The following is an 18428-nucleotide window of genomic DNA, read 5'->3' as shown; positions in this document are numbered from 1 at the left end:
ACACACAAATGGAAAAAGTTGCAATACACTCAATGTTGTTCTCCACATGAGAGATTTGATTATTTGAAATATTTGATATTAACATTACAGTTTCTGAAAATACTGTTTTCACAGTTCACTGATTTTCAGCTCATTTATTCTGAGACACTGTAGAAGCAAAATAGACCCAAAACACAGTTTCACCATCATTAACACACTCAAACTGGAACATGAGGAACAATAAAAACCTGCAGCTCATTCACAGAGTCAATAAACCACAACAGCAGAAACACAAACACATGTTCTGATTTACACTCTGTTCACAATTTACACTCATACGCAAAAGTTTGTGCGCCCCGGGTCAAAGTGTTAAAGAGTGCTAAAGACACGTCTCGCAACCCCCAACTGCCCTCCCCTTTGGCAACCTGGAGCAGAAGTGGGGAGGGGAGGTGGCTCACCTCAAAACAGATCTACTTTGACCCAACGGTCTGAAGACCTTTTCCTTTTGACTAACAGTTTAAGTGCAAGTGAATGGAACTTCATGCCACCCCTTTATAAACATCCTGAAGAGACCTTTGGACATCACAGAAGTAAATTTTGGATACCGATAAATTGTGACTTTTGAAAATTCCTTTCCCTCTCTCTCACACCCATACATCTCACCTTCCCCCACAAAGAGAGACATCTTATCTAAAACAAAGGCCAAGGATGGCCCACCAATCAACCCTGGGTGAGGGGACTGTTGAGACCTCACGGATCCCTGAGCAGACCCCTCGGTGTGGCCAGATACTCTTCAGTGCATTCCTTCAGTCTCGTAAACCGTGGGTCTGTGCAGAGACTAGGCTCCTGAGAGCCCTGCTTTCTGGCAAATTATTCACAATATGATCTCTAATAAAGTATCAATCAAATGCCTTTCCTTTATCAAACTGTGAGGAACACCTCTGTTACTGTTAACATGTTGCATTGTCAGACATGAATCGATTAATCCCTGCCAAAGGAAATTAACACCAAACTCTCTACAGTATACTCTGTTATACTCTAGTAGTTATTTTCTTGATCCTTGAATTGCAACCTTTTTTCATTGATCTATGTTATTGTGTTGATCTTTGATCATTCGCAACTATGTTCATTTCACCCGTTTTATTAATTTTTCTTTTGTTTGAGAAACATACAACCCTTATGTTTATTAATTACAGTTAATCTTATATATTGCTTTTCTTGCAAGTCTTCTTGTAGTGCTATTCGAAGTAGGATTCTAATGTTTGTAGCTTGTGTGACTATGTACATTTAAACATTGAGTTTCTGCCAACATATCTACAGAAATATTGATGATAATGTACTCACTTATTTTACTCTGAGTTATTACGTAACCGTTTGTGTAAGCATTGTTTAGAAATAGTAATGTGACGTATAACCTCGAAATTGTCTTAACAATTTAATTCTCTGGTCTAAGAAGTTCCTACTTCTTATAAGACTAGAATGGTTAAGGATTCAACTAATTGTATGTAACCATATCATGGTTTACGTTAAGGGATAATGATCTGTAAGCTCCATAGTCATTTGTAATAGTCACTATGGAAACAGTAATGTTTTATATGTGAGACTGCATGCTTGTGAGTTTCTTTTACTTTAGTGTAACCACACCCAGAATCTCCAAAGGATTATGTGACACTTGAGCAGCATTCAAAGAAATTGCATATTTATTATATGCAACCTAACAAACCAACCAAAACCTTTTCCCTGCCTTAGCTCCGCCCCTCAAAGTTCTTTCCTTAAAGCCAGCAAGGAGCAGAAACAGACAGGAGAACAGAACAAGAAACGGAGAGACAGGGAAAGTTGGCCCTGAAGGGAGCGAGACAGCCAACATGATGTAACCTTAACGAAACTCCAAGTAGAGAAGCCCGTTCTCCTCGTTTTTGCACTTTAGCTAAGTTCTGCAGATTTTAAATGTTAGTTGTTTGTCTTGTGTCTTAATCTGTTTTGTTTCATTTACTCAGTAATTAAAGTGTAACTGTAAGGTTAGACTATTGAAGAGCTGCATCTGGCTGCGTTTGTTTTTCAAGTTTCGTTAATCCATTTTGAAAGTCTAACTGCCGACGAGAGGCCGCTCAGAACCTAGTTTTAGAACAGAAACAGAGGCAAAACAGTGCTGACTGAGATCCACATCAAGAGCCTGCTCCGACCACCGCCTGCCTCCATCGCCAAGAAGATCTGCGCTCCTCACCGGAGAGGCCACCAAGCACCGCAAGAAGCCTGCCTTGCCAGTGGGGTCCGGTCCACAGTGTCGACCAAGGGCTCACACCTCTTGCGGCCTTGCCTTTGACCTGCAGACCCTTCCTAGCCTGTGTGAGCAGCGGCTTCTCTTCCTCAACGTGGCACGTGCATCAACACGGCTCTGAGGCGTCCAACAGCTTTGACCTTTGACCTGTGGACCCTGCTCCAGCCCTTGCCAGCAGCGGCCTCTCTTCCCCTCAACGCGACACGTGCATCACCGCAGCTCTGAGGCATCCAGGTCGTAGATTCACTCGCGCTGCCCTTTGTGGTCTCAGCCTTACTGTGATTTGCTTTTCTTTATTGACACTTAGGCCAGCTTTACACTAGTGTCAGGGTTGTTCTGCTTGCTGCTCAAAAGCCACATAATTTGGAAAATCAGCTAATATGAGTACTTTTGTTCAGTATATTCAATATCTCTGGTTTCTTTCCATAACTAGTAATCCAATATTTAGTGCCTATATACCTTTGTAACCCATTGCTTTTTGTTTATATACTTCTATCAATAAATATCCCTTTATTACAGTCATCTCTGTCACGGTGTGCATATGAAAAAACTTCAATTTGGTTCTGTTCCGTGGACCATGGTCAAGCCCTCACTTGAATTTAATTTAAATATCCGTGTCTTACAGTAAGTGGGAAATTATGTGCTTTTGAGGCCTTGTCCCGCTACACCTACTACTGCGCACTATGCGCCTCAGCATCTGCTGACCCCGCTCTGTCATTTTACGAGGCCGACCACTTCGTGGCTGAGTTGCTGTCGTTCCCAATCGCTTCCACTTTGTTATAATACCACTGACAGTTGACTGTGGAATATTTAGTAGTGAGGAAGTTTCACGACTGGACTTGTTGCACAGGTGGCATCCATTCACGGTACCACGCTGGAGTTCACTGAGCTCCTGAGAGCGACCCATTCTTTCACTAATGTCTGTAGAAGCAGTCTGCAGGCCTAGGGGCTTGGCTTTATACACCTGTGGCCATGGAAGTGATCGGAACACCTGAATTCAATGATTTGGATGGGTGAGTGAATACTTTTGGAAGTATAGCGTAAATTGAGGAATGACAATAAAGACCACTTTAAAGACTTGACTTTATTTGCAAAAATATCAGCTTCAACCAAGTATGAAAACTTGTGTTTGAATTTGGCTTATTTAACATTTGCTATTTCTATTTCTATCAAGTCTTTTTAACTCAATTTATCAAAATATGCATAAAAATATGTGAATGGAAATCTAGCTTGTCTCCCTCATTGGTGTTCATTAGAGAGCTGCATCCAAATTTCTCAAAAGCTGCTTTGTGATGATGTCTGTTCTAAAAAGTGCTGAATAAACACACACACACACACACACACACACACACACACACACACACACACACACACACACACATTTTCTAAACCGCTTATCCTTCTGGGTCGCGGTGTATAAATACTGCACATTTAAAATGAACTGATTTGAATTGACCATATGACTGTTTGGTTGTGAATGTTGAAGTTGTCCCTCCTCACCCCACCCTTGTTCTCTACAAAACCGCACAAAATATTGACATTCCTGGATTTATTACATTTCATATTCTCATGTGAAAGATTGATCTCCAGGTACAGGACATGTTTGGTTGCTGTTGTTGCTGCTGAAGGTGACACATCCAGTTATTAAGTTTAGGGGACAATTATTTTTTAACATGAGTGACAAGAACTTTTTTCTTTTAATAAATGATCTTTTTGATGCCACCAAGCTAGGAATGTGAAGGCTGACGTGAAACACATAGCGCTTCACCACATCTTCAACCTGCTGTTAACACAACAACATTGCAGAGCACAACATGCCTGGAGGAGAACGCTAACTGCTAATTCTGCTGTATCAGCTAACAGACGCCCTTGTTGGTTAGCAGTCAACAGTTGGAGTCCCAGACACAGACGGCTGTGAAATCTTTTGAGCAAAGCAAAATAATCCTGAGCTACCTGTGTAACTGAATATATAAAAGTCCTAAACTCACTGTAGAGAGCTGAGTTTCTCACTGAGCACATCAGTGTGTAGATCATTACTACAAAGCTCTACTCCTGTGATTTCATAAGTGTTTCATCTAATACAAATATACTGTATTAAAGAGAGACGAGAGATCTGAGTGCAGTGATTCATTTAGAGAGTGATTTGTGGAAATTTGCAGTTTCTTATTTATTTTGCGTTTAGAGTTTCAGAAAAACGAGCTCAATAAAAATGTCTGTAAACACTTGAGAAAATGGTACATATTTTATCTGTTTTGTTTAGAAATGTGTATTTTTGGATTTAGCTATCAAAATCATTTTGTGAGCTAAAGTAAACATTCAGAGGTCAGAGTCTCGGTCCGTCCCTCTTCTCATTCGTGTGTGTGTTTGTGTGTGTGTGTGTCCACTAGTGTGCATGTATGTGGGTGTTTCACTGCATGGATGGGTTAAATGCGGAGGTCTAATTCTTCTGTGTTCAAACACTGTTGGCTGATGGTTCTGAATTCTATTCTGTTTCTTGGCGAAATTTGCAGAATTACTGTGAACTGCATCCACTACCTACAGTAAAATACATTTCACCAGTGATTTCAATTTGCATATTGACAACCCCTTCAACAGTAACGCCACTAAGTTCTTAAAAAGAATTTTAATTTTGAGTTTTGAACATAGTTTTCACCAAAGGTGTAAATACAGCCTGAGAGATACAGACAGCTGAACACATCTGGAGAAAAAACTAACTGCCAGTATATTGTGATTTTCTTAAGGAACAGATTTCGATTTACAACACTGACATTAAAAACATCAAGACAGTCATAATTCTCTAGTCTAATTAACAAACACAAATAAAATAGCAAAGCGCTCTTTTCCGTTACTGAGTGCTTAACTAACCCTAACACTTATACTAACTACCTCGTGAGGTTATGTTGTCTAGAAGCTGTGAAGTGTTTGTAGTTCATTTTCTACAGAAAACTGCTTTGATTAGACAAATGATGTATGACTGTCCTGATCCACCACCTACACCGTCTATGACGTCTACTACTGTTATCAGTGATAAGGAACTTAGAGCTGTTATACACAAATCAAAACAATTCAGCTCTCGGTCAACTGGTGTTTTCCCAGATGTTTTTAAGACGGCTTTGGTGAAGCCCTAACATGGTAACATGGATCCCACTGTACTGAGTCATTTTAGACCTGATTTAAAAATCAGTTTTAAACATTTAAAAGCATAATTAATACCTAATAACTCACTAGAAAAACTTCAGTCAGGATTTCAGAAGGCGACATAAATCTCACTGAAGGCAACCCCACAATGCTGTTCACTGGCTGAGGATGCCATCACTTCAGTTTGATGAATAAGGCAGATGGAGCGGCCGTTTCTTGTTAGGTAAAGCTAATGTTAGTTAGCTTAGCTAGCAGGCTGGCTATGTAAACGTGCTGGTCCTTCAAAACAAGACAGAATCCAGTTTAATATACTGGCTGTTCATTATTTAGAATCGCTTTTTGAAAGGCAGTTAATTTTTCCAGTGTATTTGGGGGAAAACACGGTGGACCCAGTGCTACAGACTGACATTCTCCCTTAATAATAAAACTACTACTTTAACTTACCAGACGATGAAGAATTTCAGAAATAAAATGTTTTTAGAATAAATACCACAAATGCTTATTTGTGCTGGCTCTGCTTGTCTTAGGGTATGACGTATGATGGCTCTGAAGCTCTGTTCCGAATGCGATGCCTACTAAGGTTCCTTTTCGGTTAAAATGCTGCCCAAAGACAGAGACGTGCCTTTGAAGACTCCCCACGTAGTAAGATAGATCTGGGCCGATTCTGGCTGAGCGTCGTCACTGTCGGTTATGTTCTGGCTCAGCACACAGACGGTATCCCGGACTCGGGCCGAGTCTGGGCTCTGTTGTCTGAGTGTATTCCGGCTCATTAATGGTGCGCCAGATCTGAGCCGAGTCACAATTCACAAAGCAGTCCGGTTTGAGGACCAATCAGATTCCTCCATTTTTCTGCTAGTCATTCTCAAAAGACTGTGTTGTAACACTTAATAACACACCTTAATGCACCTAAAGCAGCAGCACTGTAGTACACTAACAGTGAGCCTGCTGCCACACGGCCTGATGTCCTGTGAAGTTTGATAATGTGGATTGGACAAAAGCAGTCGTCATTATAATAATAATAATAATAATAATAATAATAATAATAATAATAATAATAGTAGTAGTAGAAGTAATAATAATAATAATAATATTTTTACATATTTTAAATACTTATCAATAGCTTTATACATTTGTTTATTATTTTTTTAAATTATTTTTATGCATTTTATTTTCTATGTTATAATTTAATATTATGCCCTGCGATGGACTGGCGACCTGTCCAGGGTGTATCCTGCCTTCCGCCCGATGACAGCTGGGATAGGCTCCAGCACCCCACCGCAACCCAGAAGGATAAGCGGTTTAGATGATGGATGGATGGATAATTTAATATTACTAATTACTATGTTCATTATTTTCACAACCATTTCAATTGATGATAATTATCATATTTCATTATTTTGTTCATCCTCACAACCCAGAAGGATAAGCAGCTTAGAAAATGTGTGTGTATTTTGTTTATGTCATGATTTTACATTTCTGTTACAACAATTACCTTCTTTCTTTTAACCCACCATGAAGAGATTTATTTTTTATTATTGTTATGGATGATTAATATGATATTATTATTATTGTTGTTGTTGTTGTTAACAACAACAACAACAACAACAATAATAATAATAAAAATGCATTTAGAATATCAGAAATATAATGATGCACCCACTCCACCAGATTCTGCCTTCACTGTAATGGGCTGACCAGCTGAGAATGTTCAGAGACTTTAAATTAAAATATTCACTCAACATTCAGCAGCCGCTGTAAAACTGCAGCACTCAGAGTGAAGATGTTCCTTCATGTGTCGTTCACAACTGTTCTAGTTCTCTGTAGAAGCCGCAGTGCCTTATGGGATTGGCTCTCGGTGCTGATCAAAAGGAGTGAGCTGAGTTTGTGGTCACTGAGGACAGTGTGTGGTGGAGTCACCTGTAGCTCCAGGTTCAGGAACCTTTTAAAGTAAATGAGGTTCCCCTCTTTGATGTTCCGCTGTACAGTTCCTGTGTCTAACTAGCAGCAGCTGAATGTAGTTTTCATTCAAAACCAAACCAGTCCATTTCCTCATGCTAGCTAACATTAGCCATCGCCTTCTGCTAGAGTTAGCTATCTAGCTAACGCTAACTTGAACATTCTTATCTGAGCTGCAGCTGCTGACGTTTCAGTAAAGAGACGGGTGGTCAGCCGCTGTGGTCTTATAACAGTTCAGTTTAAGCTTAGCTCATTTTAAGACTGGACTCATAATTCAGCCCAGATATTTCAACCTTAGCTAGCACGCTAGGTTAGACTAACTTCCCTGTGTTTAGTTCTCTCTGTTTCAGCTTCCTCAGCAGACACAGTCTGTATGGACAGGCTTCTATAAAGATGTTTTAGGGTGATTATTCTCCTTCTGTCAGTAATAGCTAATTTAGAGTTTGCTAATTGTTGGTATCTTTCTTTCTGCCTGCTTTAGAAATGAAGGTAAAGTTAGTTTGGTTTGTCAGTGTCTGTTTTATTTTGGCGCCAATAAAACCGGCACCACAGGGGGTTTACAGAGAGGGCCACTGGTGTGGAGTGTTTACCGTGACTAAGTTATTTTGATGATCAGGCATGTGTGTAAACGATGATCATGTGTGTAAACGATGATCAGTCATGTGTGTAAACGATGATCATGTGTGTAAACGATGATCAGCATGTGTGTAAACGATGATCAGTCATGTGTGTAAACGATGATCATGTGTGTAAACGATGATCAGGCATGTGTGTAAACGATGATCATGTGTGTAAACGATGATCAGGCATGTGTGTAAACGATGATCATGTGTGTAAACGATGATCAGCATGTGTGTAAACGATGATCAGGCATGTGTGTAAACGATGATCATGTGTGTAAACGATGATCATGTGTGTAAACGATGAGCACGTGTGTAAACGATGGTCAGTCATGTGTGTAAACGATGATCAGCATGTGTGTAAACGATGATCATGTGTGTAAACGATGATCAGGCACGTGTGTAAACGATGGTCAGTCATGTGTGTAAACGATGATCAGCATGTGTGTAAACGATGATCAGGCATGTGTGTAAACGATGATCAGCATGTGTGTAAACGATGGTCAGTCATGTGTGTAAACGATGATCAGCATGTGTGTAACTGATGATCAGGCATGTGTGTAAACGATGATCAGCATGTGTGTAAACGATGATCAGGCATGTGTGTAAACGATGATCAGTCATGTGTGTAAACGATGATCAGCATGTGTGTAAACGATGATCAGCATGTGTGTAACGATGGTGCAGCATGTGTGGAAACGATGCAGTCAGGCAGGTGTGTGAGCGATGATCAGCATGTGTGTAACGATGAGCAGCATGTGTGTAAACGATGGTCAGTCATGTGTGTAAACGATGATCAGCATGTGTGTAAACGATGGTCAGTCATGTGTGTAAACGATGATCAGCATGTGTGTAAACGATGGTCAGTCATGTGTGTAAACGATGAATCAGCATGTGTGTCACGAGGTCAGTCCTGTGTTAAACGATGATCAGCTAATGTTGGTTAGGCGAATGATTGCATGGGTCGGGTCGATGTGTCTGTAAGCGAGTTGATCTAAGAGCTGTCTTGTAAACGATGATCAGGCATGTTGTTGTAAACGATGATCAGCCATGTGTGTTTAACGATGGTCTTCGTTTTTCATTGTTCTCGTCGTATTATATTACTTCTCTGATATGATCAATTTCTGCTATGATTTGTTGTTTTATACGATGCGTGTTCAGTCATGTGTGTTAACTATCATCGTTTAGACTGGCCCTTTCTTTGTGCTTATGTGGCTGTACTGGACATTGACTATGTAAATCATGCTTCATGTTGGTGTATATTGCGATTCGTTGTGTTTCTAGTACTTCGATTCTTGTCTGTCCTAGCTGGATGTAACGATGATCAGCATGTGTGTAAACGATGATCGAGCTCTTATGTGTGTACACGATGTCAGTCATGTGTGTAAACGATGATCAGTCATGTGTGTAACTGATGATCAGGCATGTGTGTAACGATTGATGTCAGTCTTGTGTCTGTAAACGATGGTCAGTCCATGTGTGTAAACGATGAATCAGCATGTGTGTAAACGTTGTCATCTCATGTGGGTAACGATGACAGCATGTGTGTAAACGATGATCAGCATTTGTGGGTAAACGATGATCAGCATGTGTGTAAACGATGATCAGCATGTGTGTAACTGATGATCAGCATGTGTGTAAATGATGATCAGCATGTGTGTAAATGATGATCAGCATGTGTGTAAATGATGATCAGTCATGTGTGTAAACGATGATCAGGCATGTGTGTAAACGATGATCAGTCATGTGTGTAACTGATGATCAGGCATGTGTGTAAACGATGATCAGTCATGTGTGTAACGATGATCACATGTGTGTAAACTATGGTCAGTCATTGTGTTTAGACGATACTCTTTTCCAAGTGCATGATGTGTTAAACGATGATCAGCATGTGTTTAATAGTAAACGATGGTCAGATCATGTGTCGTACCGATGATCATCATGTGTGTACTGATTGATATCCAGGCATGTGTGTACAAACTATGATTTCTCTAGCATTGTGATCATGTTATATACGATGATCAGCATGTGTGTCAAACGATGGTCATCCTTATGCTCATTCGTGGTGTACTTAACGGATTGATCGATGTCTATTGTGTTGTATCCAACGAAATGGTCCGTCATTGTTGTGTTAGACGCCAGTTTGATCATATCATGTGTGTAACGATGATCAGTATTCATGTGTGTAAACGATGTTCACCCAGCAATGTGTGTATAACGTGGATCATGCATGTGTGTTAAACGATGATCATGCACGTGTGTAACGATGATCCGCATGTGTGTACTGATGATCAGCATGTGTGTAAACGATGCTCAGCCATGTGTGTAAACGATGATCAGGCATGTGTGTAAAACGATGATCAGGCATGTGTGTTAAATGATGATCAGTCATGGTGTGTAACCGGCGGAGCAGTCATGTGTGTAACGATGATCAGTCATGTGTGTGAGAATGATGACAGTCATGTGTGTAAACGCTGATCAGTCTGGTGTGTAAATGGATGATCACTCTGTTCTAACGTGTGTGTAAACAATCGTTTCCGAGTCCATGCCCTTCTATGAGTCCTCATGTGGTGTGTGTTTTAGAGGATGCATTCAGCTGCTCTGTTGTTTATATCATGATGCTGAGCTAGCCGGGCCATATTGTTTGTGTGTTAATGATGATCACTATGTGTGCTATAATGCTGACTGCACGCTCGTGTGTAATATGTATGATCAGTTTGCATTGGGTGTCAGATATCCGCTGATTCACAGTCATTTGTGTAGTCATTTGTTTGTGTCATAACGATGATCAGTTCATGTGTGTTAACACGATGTATCTGTCCATCTTGTGTGCTAAATCTGTGATCGTCATGTGTGTAAATATGTATCAGTTTCTTATGTGGGTGTTAAACTGATGATATTGCCAGTCATGTGTCTAAATGATGATCAGCTCTCTTGTGGGTCCGTTACATCTCAAATTTAATGTCAGCATGTGTCTGTTGTATTATTACGTTACATGATCAGTCATCGTTGTGTGTAATAGTAACGATGCTCAGGCTTGTTGTCATTAATGCTGATGAGGCATGTGTGTTAAACGATGACATCAGGCGATTGTTGTAAACATTTGACGTCTAGGCTTCATGTGTGTAAACGATGCTAATGCTGTATGGCTCCTAGTCATGTGTGGTAAATGATGATCAGTCATGTGTGTAAACGATGATCAGCATGTTTGTGTAAATGATGATCAGTCATTGTGATTGTAAGACTGTATGTATAATCTAGCATGTTGTCTGTAAACGATGATTTTCGTCGGCAGGCCTGTGTGTATAGTATTGACGATTGAATCACGTTTCATGTGTTGTAAACATGATGATGAGATCATGTGTGTAACGATGATCAGGCATGTGTGTACAATTGATTGATGAGGCATGTGTGTAAACGATGTATCCCGGCTATCGTGTGTTAATATCTTGGATTCGTATGAGTGGTCCTTATGTAGTTGTATAAACGATGATCAGTGCATGTGTGTACAACGATGAGGTCAGCGAAACTCATGTGTGTAACTGATGATTCAGCCGTTCATGCTGTGTAAATGATGACGATCTCTTTCACACTAAGCACATTTTCAGATGGTTTCTACAAATATGTACTATTTCAGCCTCTGTTCACTTTTGGCGAACTTTGACCTGCAGAGTGACTCCACTCTGGTCTCTGTTGTTGGCGGTGTGACGACCAGCAGACAGAACTGTCTGACCAGCGATTTGCTCTCTGCTTCCTCACGGATGGTGTTAGCAAAAGCAGCTCAACAGAGTTAAACATATCCGAGCTGTATGTGAGTCTCATATAAAGGTGGTGAAGCTCTCTGTGCTCCTTTCACTGATCCAGAATGAACAGCAGTCCGCAGTGTGACGGTTTGTTTTGAGGGTAAAAAGGAATCTTGTTGCGTTTTTTAATGTGGCAATACTCTATACTAATAAAGAGACACCTCGGTCGCATAAAGTAACTTGTGCCTGTGCTTGCACGTCGTGCCTCGCCCATATTTTACATTCGAGCCGTCTAATCTCATTACTATTTTATATTTTTTTCTTTAGTCGTGTGCGCTCGTTTTTCGTGTGTACGGCGCATTCTTGTTATGCCTTTAAAAGCTAGAAATAAACAACAACGCGAACCATAAACTAACTAATACCTGACTACATAGGTAGTATAGCATTAGGCAAGTACTTAGTGGGCTAACATCATTTCGCAAATGTGTTCCGCAACATGGCTGATGTAAATATGCTGCTCTTAGGAAGAGGATCCTTATATATATAGATATATATATGATCTATTATAGTTTATTATTTCTTCCTCTTTCTTCTTAGCCCATCACCAAAAATGTGTCTCCCATGTCTATCAGCAGATTTTGTTACATTACTGTGAGGTGGATTAAAACAGGACTTTATTACCGATAGAGCTGGAATTATAGAACATAATTCACTCTGGAATTATTACTTCACACATGTAAAAACTAAGGAAATGGATTAATGGACATTCATACTGGGTTAACATCACAGATCTCATCATAATCATTTGAATTACAGGGGCACTCCCCAGTTAAGCTACTAACCCTATACTAAAACACACTGCGTTCACGTAAATAACAGCTAGGTAGGTATTGAACGGTAGATGATGAATTTATGCTTAACATAAATTATGTGTGACATGTTTTTCTGGGCGTGTGAGCATTAGCCGATATATATTATCTGCTTTTTGGTGTTGAACTTGATTAGTGCGTAAATAGAGTAGCACTCTCACCTTGATCATTTAAACACATTACTGATATACTGATTTATAAGATTTCTTATCGGGTACAATTACATTTCCCCACATCTCCTAGTAAAACTAATCGTGTCAGAATAATCAGAGTGTATGTTAATTAAAGGTGATTAGTTGGTTTTTGAATGTGGGTTATTATTTATGATTATATGTAATTTTTATTTTAGATTTCTGTTGTGGAAGGCGACTCCATCACCTGCAGTCTTCTGCTGCTCTCATGGTTGTGGTAAGTGGACGCTGTGCTTGCAGTATATTTTATTTAAAAAGCTATTTATCTGGGGAGTAAACATTTATTAACTCTCCGGAAATCCTTAATTGTAGGCCAATTACAAGATTCTGTTAGTTTTAATATTAATGATCCAATCAGTGTTTTACATATGTCAGTGTGTTCATTTAATCATTTCTAGACCTCTCCTCAAGGGAATACCTGGTTTATCTATCAATACTTTATTATGTTAAACCAGGTGTATTGATGGTACATTATACATAACTCTTCCATGTGACTATTTGCGGCGCCCATACTGCTAGGAGAGATATATCGTGATAAACCATACGCTATTGCTTTATGAAGTAGGTCATTAACGAAGTCATGCCTTTGTTTTCAACATAAGTAATCCTTGCTTTCTTGTTAAAAAATATTTTTACGTTAATTGCAATTATTACAACATGTGGCATGTTCTGCTACCTAACCCAGGTATAACAGCAGCTTGTAGATGGCAGCAGTCTGTGGCTTATTCCTCTCTTTGCTGTCTTTACTGAGTCTCAACTTGTTTAATATTACAGATATGAGGTTATGAACATGTTTTAAGTGTTTCGGTTACTGATATGGCGCAAAAAAGCAGCCCGGCATCAATTTGAGCTGTTCTTGGCAAAAAGAGTAAATCAAAAAATGTGCCCATCTCTTCTCACTAGCAACTTTAAAAATCTCTGGTCCTCATTTTCTGTATAGAAACGGTCTCCACATTTCTAGATACGACCACAATGTTCCAGACGTTAACTGGGATTTATCCTTTCTTCTCTCCCTGAACAGCTGCTGTAGAGAGGAACCCCACAGTGTATCAAACAACAGGGGGGGGGGGGGGGAACACTGAAAGACTCATCAAGAGATGGTTCTAGCTTGCACTGGAATGGGATTCATGTATTTGTTTAATTTGTGCAGGTCTGTATGCATAGACTACCATATTCTACTATAATACAGATTGTTTAGCTGTGTTCTACTTATATATGTCAATTATAATTCACCTGTACTATAGCTAAATTGAGGAGTTATGAATGTACATTTTGTGATTGCATAATTATTAAAATATCTAAAACTTTAATCAGTGTTGTCTTTTGTTTTCTGTTTTAGGACACTGTTGTTGATTCTAGTGGTCAACACTCAGGTCACATTTTGTTTTATATGTAATCTATATTTTGGTAGGTGGCCTTCACTAATTCACTTCTGGCATGTAAATGTAAAAGAGACTTCAATTTACTTGGTAATTATTATGAATGATAATTGTATTTTAACACAAGCTTAATCTACATATTACGCTTCCGTTCATCTGGCCCGTAGTCTGGTTGTGCTTCTTCGGCTGATTATGGCATCTGTCTGACACGGGGGGTAATATGATGGGAGCTCTCTCTGCTACGTTCTGGATCAGTTTGGGCCTTATACTCGGCTCAACATCTAACGACATCGCAGGTACCTGGCCAGCTTCAGGCCCGGCAGGCAATGTTGTATTCTGGGTCTCGGATCCGCAGCCGAGATCTGCTGGAAAAACTGGAATCACACCGGATCTGGGCCATGAGAACTTATTTGCTAGGTGGGTAGTTGGCGGCTGCCTCCAGTTAATGGAACTACACTATAGTGTTGACGGATTAATAAAAACTGCGTGTTAGGATGTCAAAATATGTGTTCTTGCAGCTTAAATCAAGGACTTTAACCTGAAATTCTGAATCTTATCTCTCACTTTAATAAGGTTACAAAGGTTACAATCTACTATCTGAGGAATATTATTAAAGTCAGACCTCTTGTTCTAGGATAGCGATTGCAGCGAAACTTGTCCATGTGCATTTGTCTCGAGCCGAACTGATACTAGGCTATATGCTCTTTTGGGTTTCCATAGTAATGTAACATTGAATACGCTTTCTGAACTGTGGTGAAGGCTCATTACCTCTTACAATAGGCTATATCTCATTCGTCACAGGTTAAAACATCTGAAAACATCTTTTTAACAAGCTTTACTTTAAATACGTTGTCATTTATTTTATTTTTCCATCATTTGGGTTTTTCTCATTATTTATTTTATTAACTAGTCATTTTATTTTCTGATCATTTAATTTTATTCTTTCTGTTCTTTTTTCTGCTTTTCTGTTCTTTGCTTTATATTTTAATTTATTTTTATGTAAACGCACTTTAAACTGGCTGTCTTATAAGTTGCTTATAATAAAATGTATTTTATTGATTTTTATGGCACATGCTTATTTTCTGTTATGCTTGCCATCTTGTGGCTATACTGGCTATGAAGCACACAGTTCATGTATTTTCAACCAACAGTGTAATCACTAGCATCATGAAAATGATGTCTTATTGTTATTGGAACATTTGAATGGAGTAGATCTTCTACTTGATTAAAGTAGCAAATCTCCATATCCGTAAGTGTTCTGAACAGAGATCTACTTCAGTATTTCCACCCTGTGTTCTACGAACTGGCGTGTTCTCTGCTGTCTACACAGGCTCAACTCCCCTAATCAACAATTTCCCCTGAATATGCAAAGACTCAGCAGTGGGTTCTGAATTCTAGTGGTTCCTCATCGTTATAATTGCATTCACAACTGCTCTTTCATCTGTGTTGAGAAGAAGAAGACTAGAAAATGACTGTGTGTGTGTGAACATCCTCAGTGAGAAAGTGGTGATCTTACCTGAGTCTTTCCAGTTTACAGTCTGGACTTCTCAGTCCCACACTGAGCCTCTTCACTCCCAAATGCCACAGTGAATTGTCACTCAGGTCCAATTCTCTCAGTGTTTGAGTTCCTTTGATCTGAGAATGAGGCAAGCTGCCCAGCTTCCTTTGGAATCTACAACAGTATCAGGTCTGGGAGAGAACAATAACACAGTCATTTGTACATGCTCACCTCTAGGTGAGTATTAGGAAGCATATATAAACTTCATAGCTATCTGATGACACCCAATTATAACACATCAGGCATAACATATGACCAGCCTCCTGTTTCTTCTACGCTCATCGTCTTTTATCAGCTCCACTTACTATCTAGTGCACTTGTAGTTCTACAGTGACAGACTGTAGTCCATATCTGTTCTCTGCATACTCTGTTAGCCCCTCTGTACCTACTGTTCTTCAGATGGTGCAGACCCCCATGGACCTCTCACAGAGCAGGTACTATTTGGGTGGTGGATCATTCTCTAAGCACTGCAGTAACACTGATGTGGTGGTGGTGTGTTAGTGTGTGTTGCGCTGGTCTGAGTGGATCAGACACAGCAGTGCTGCTGGAGTTTTTTTTTTATGCATGATCGGTGTATTTCCATTCCCTCTGATGATCAAGACCCTGTAGACAGACTGACCAGCTGTGTTGTCCCAGTAATGATTCTTCAGTAGGCTGTCGCAAATTTTCTATGATTAGATCATGAAAAATTGAAATCTGATGCGTTGGTCTAGAACTCAGAGATCAAATGATTTATGAGAAACTTTGGTGTTCTTTAGCTTCATCTACTAAACCTGAAGTATGAAACCTGGGTGTGATCTTAGACTCTGAGCTCTGCTTTATCTGCATCTAAACACAGTCACTAAAGTAGCTTTTATCATGTGAGAAAATCACTAAAGGTCTTTTCTCTCTCAGAAGCGACTGCAGAGAACTGATTCATGCAGTTTTTTTTTTGTTTTTTACAGTCAGGTTGATCACTGTAATGATCTTCTGACTGGACTCCAGATAAACAGTAAATCGCTTTAACAACTCGTACAAAATACAGCAGCATCCTAACAAAAACAACACAGAGAGATCAGATCAGTCCTGTTTTGAAAGAGCTGCACTGACTGTTTCATTCAGGACAGATTTTAAAGTTCTGCTACTGGTCATTAAAGCTCAAAATGACCGTAAAGCAATGTTTACATCACAGAGTGTCTGTTTATGATCTTACATCTGCAGATACTGACCTTCTGTAAAAATACAGAACATCTGTAAAATACAGGAAACGTGGATTATTATTTATTAATATTAGTATAATCTTATAATTGGGGGTAGTAGAGTAGTATAATATAATAATATACTTATTTTATTATTAGTAGTAGTAGTAGTATAATTATTATTATTATTATTATTTAACACACACTGAACTTTCAAAATGAAGGAAAGAGAAGTGAAAATGTGAAAACAGGTTTTGTAGTTTTGGAGTGTAAAAGGCTGATTTCCTCACTACACAGTCCGTGAAAGCAGTGCACCATAATGTGCTTCATGTGTCTGAATATGTAGAGTACATGAAAATTCCCTGATGTACTATTTCAGAACAAATAATGATGTATATGACCACAGCGCACTGTATATCCATGTCCCCTGTAGCTGAAAAGCTGATCATGTCCTGAGGCAGTCCATTAACACAGTAGTAAACATTCTTTAGTACCTTCAACAACAAACTACATTTTTGTGATAACAACTAACACAAAAACATGATAATTAATAATAACATTAATAATACTTTTACTAGCTGTTAGAACACGGCTAACAACGACTAGAGGCATTTCCTCCGCAATGAACTACAAACCCATTTGTATACAGGTAAACCTGCTGGCAACCAGAGGTAAATACAGACGAGAGATCTATTCTTGGTCAGGCAGTGTTAATAACTGAGATTATTTCATTATGTTCTTGCTAACTACAGTCGTGACCCTTCTAAGTTGAGTTAAGACATCATTGTCTAGACAGAGATTTTCAGAGGTAAAGTCATGGTCCCTTACAAGTGGTATGGAAGTGGTACTCCCTGTGGCCTGCCAAGACTGCGTGGTAGATTATTACCATGGCATAAACCCCCCGTTCATAAACAGTTTACTTCTTAAAACGTTAAACCTCCTTTGGCGTTTTCATTTGAGTTCATGGTACTTTTCATTTATCTATATGGAAAACGTTACGACTCACATCTCGGTCAGTCCAGTCTTGGATTTGCGGTAAACACGCCGATGATTAACTACATGTTGCTCTTTGATCTACTTTCAAATGTAACAATTGGACTCTAGGAGACACGAGTACCAATCAACACAGCTGTAACAAACTCTTCAACTACCGGAAATAATGTACTCAAGGTCATTCCTACAACATAAAAACCATTTCTATTTTATTTACCAAAATCAGGGCGGTCAATGCTAAGAGCAGTGAGGCCGTTTGCTCACGCAGCAGAGAGCAGTTACACCTTTTATACCTGTAATCTATCAACTTATTAAATATCATCTCCAGTATTTGTATTAATAAACCAAAACAGGCAGCAGAGTATATTATAGATTTCTCATGACAAAACTATATAATGAAATAAATTGTTACATACTTTGCAAAATATTCTGAACTATATTTAAGAGGTTGCAACTTTCAGCTGTGTATTGACATTTTAAGAACAGCACAGTTTCATTCAGTGGCTTCGAAAACGAGAGGGCAGTAGAATAGAGAACTGGCAGACT

General features: G+C 39.3%; 1 protein-coding gene across 1 annotated transcript in view; it reads right to left on the bottom strand.

The window, feature by feature from the left end:
* Positions 1–15825, bottom strand: part of LOC118800298 (NACHT, LRR and PYD domains-containing protein 1-like) — a gene marked incomplete at its 5' end in the record, with an annotated part of 18645 nt that extends 2820 nt beyond the window's left edge. The window contains one exon of the mRNA XM_036560505.1: positions 15670–15825. Coding sequence (XP_036416398.1) covers positions 15670–15825 — 156 coding nt within the window. The remainder of the gene's footprint in view (positions 1–15669) is intronic.
* Between the last annotated feature and the right edge of the window lie 2603 nt (positions 15826–18428).

Source organism: Colossoma macropomum, unplaced genomic scaffold (assembly GCF_904425465.1).
Source record: "Colossoma macropomum unplaced genomic scaffold, Colossoma_macropomum, whole genome shotgun sequence".
NCBI lineage: Eukaryota > Metazoa > Chordata > Actinopteri > Characiformes > Serrasalmidae > Colossoma > Colossoma macropomum.
The sequence above is the reverse complement of the archived record's forward strand: the minus strand, read 5'-3'. Positions and strand labels throughout refer to the sequence as shown.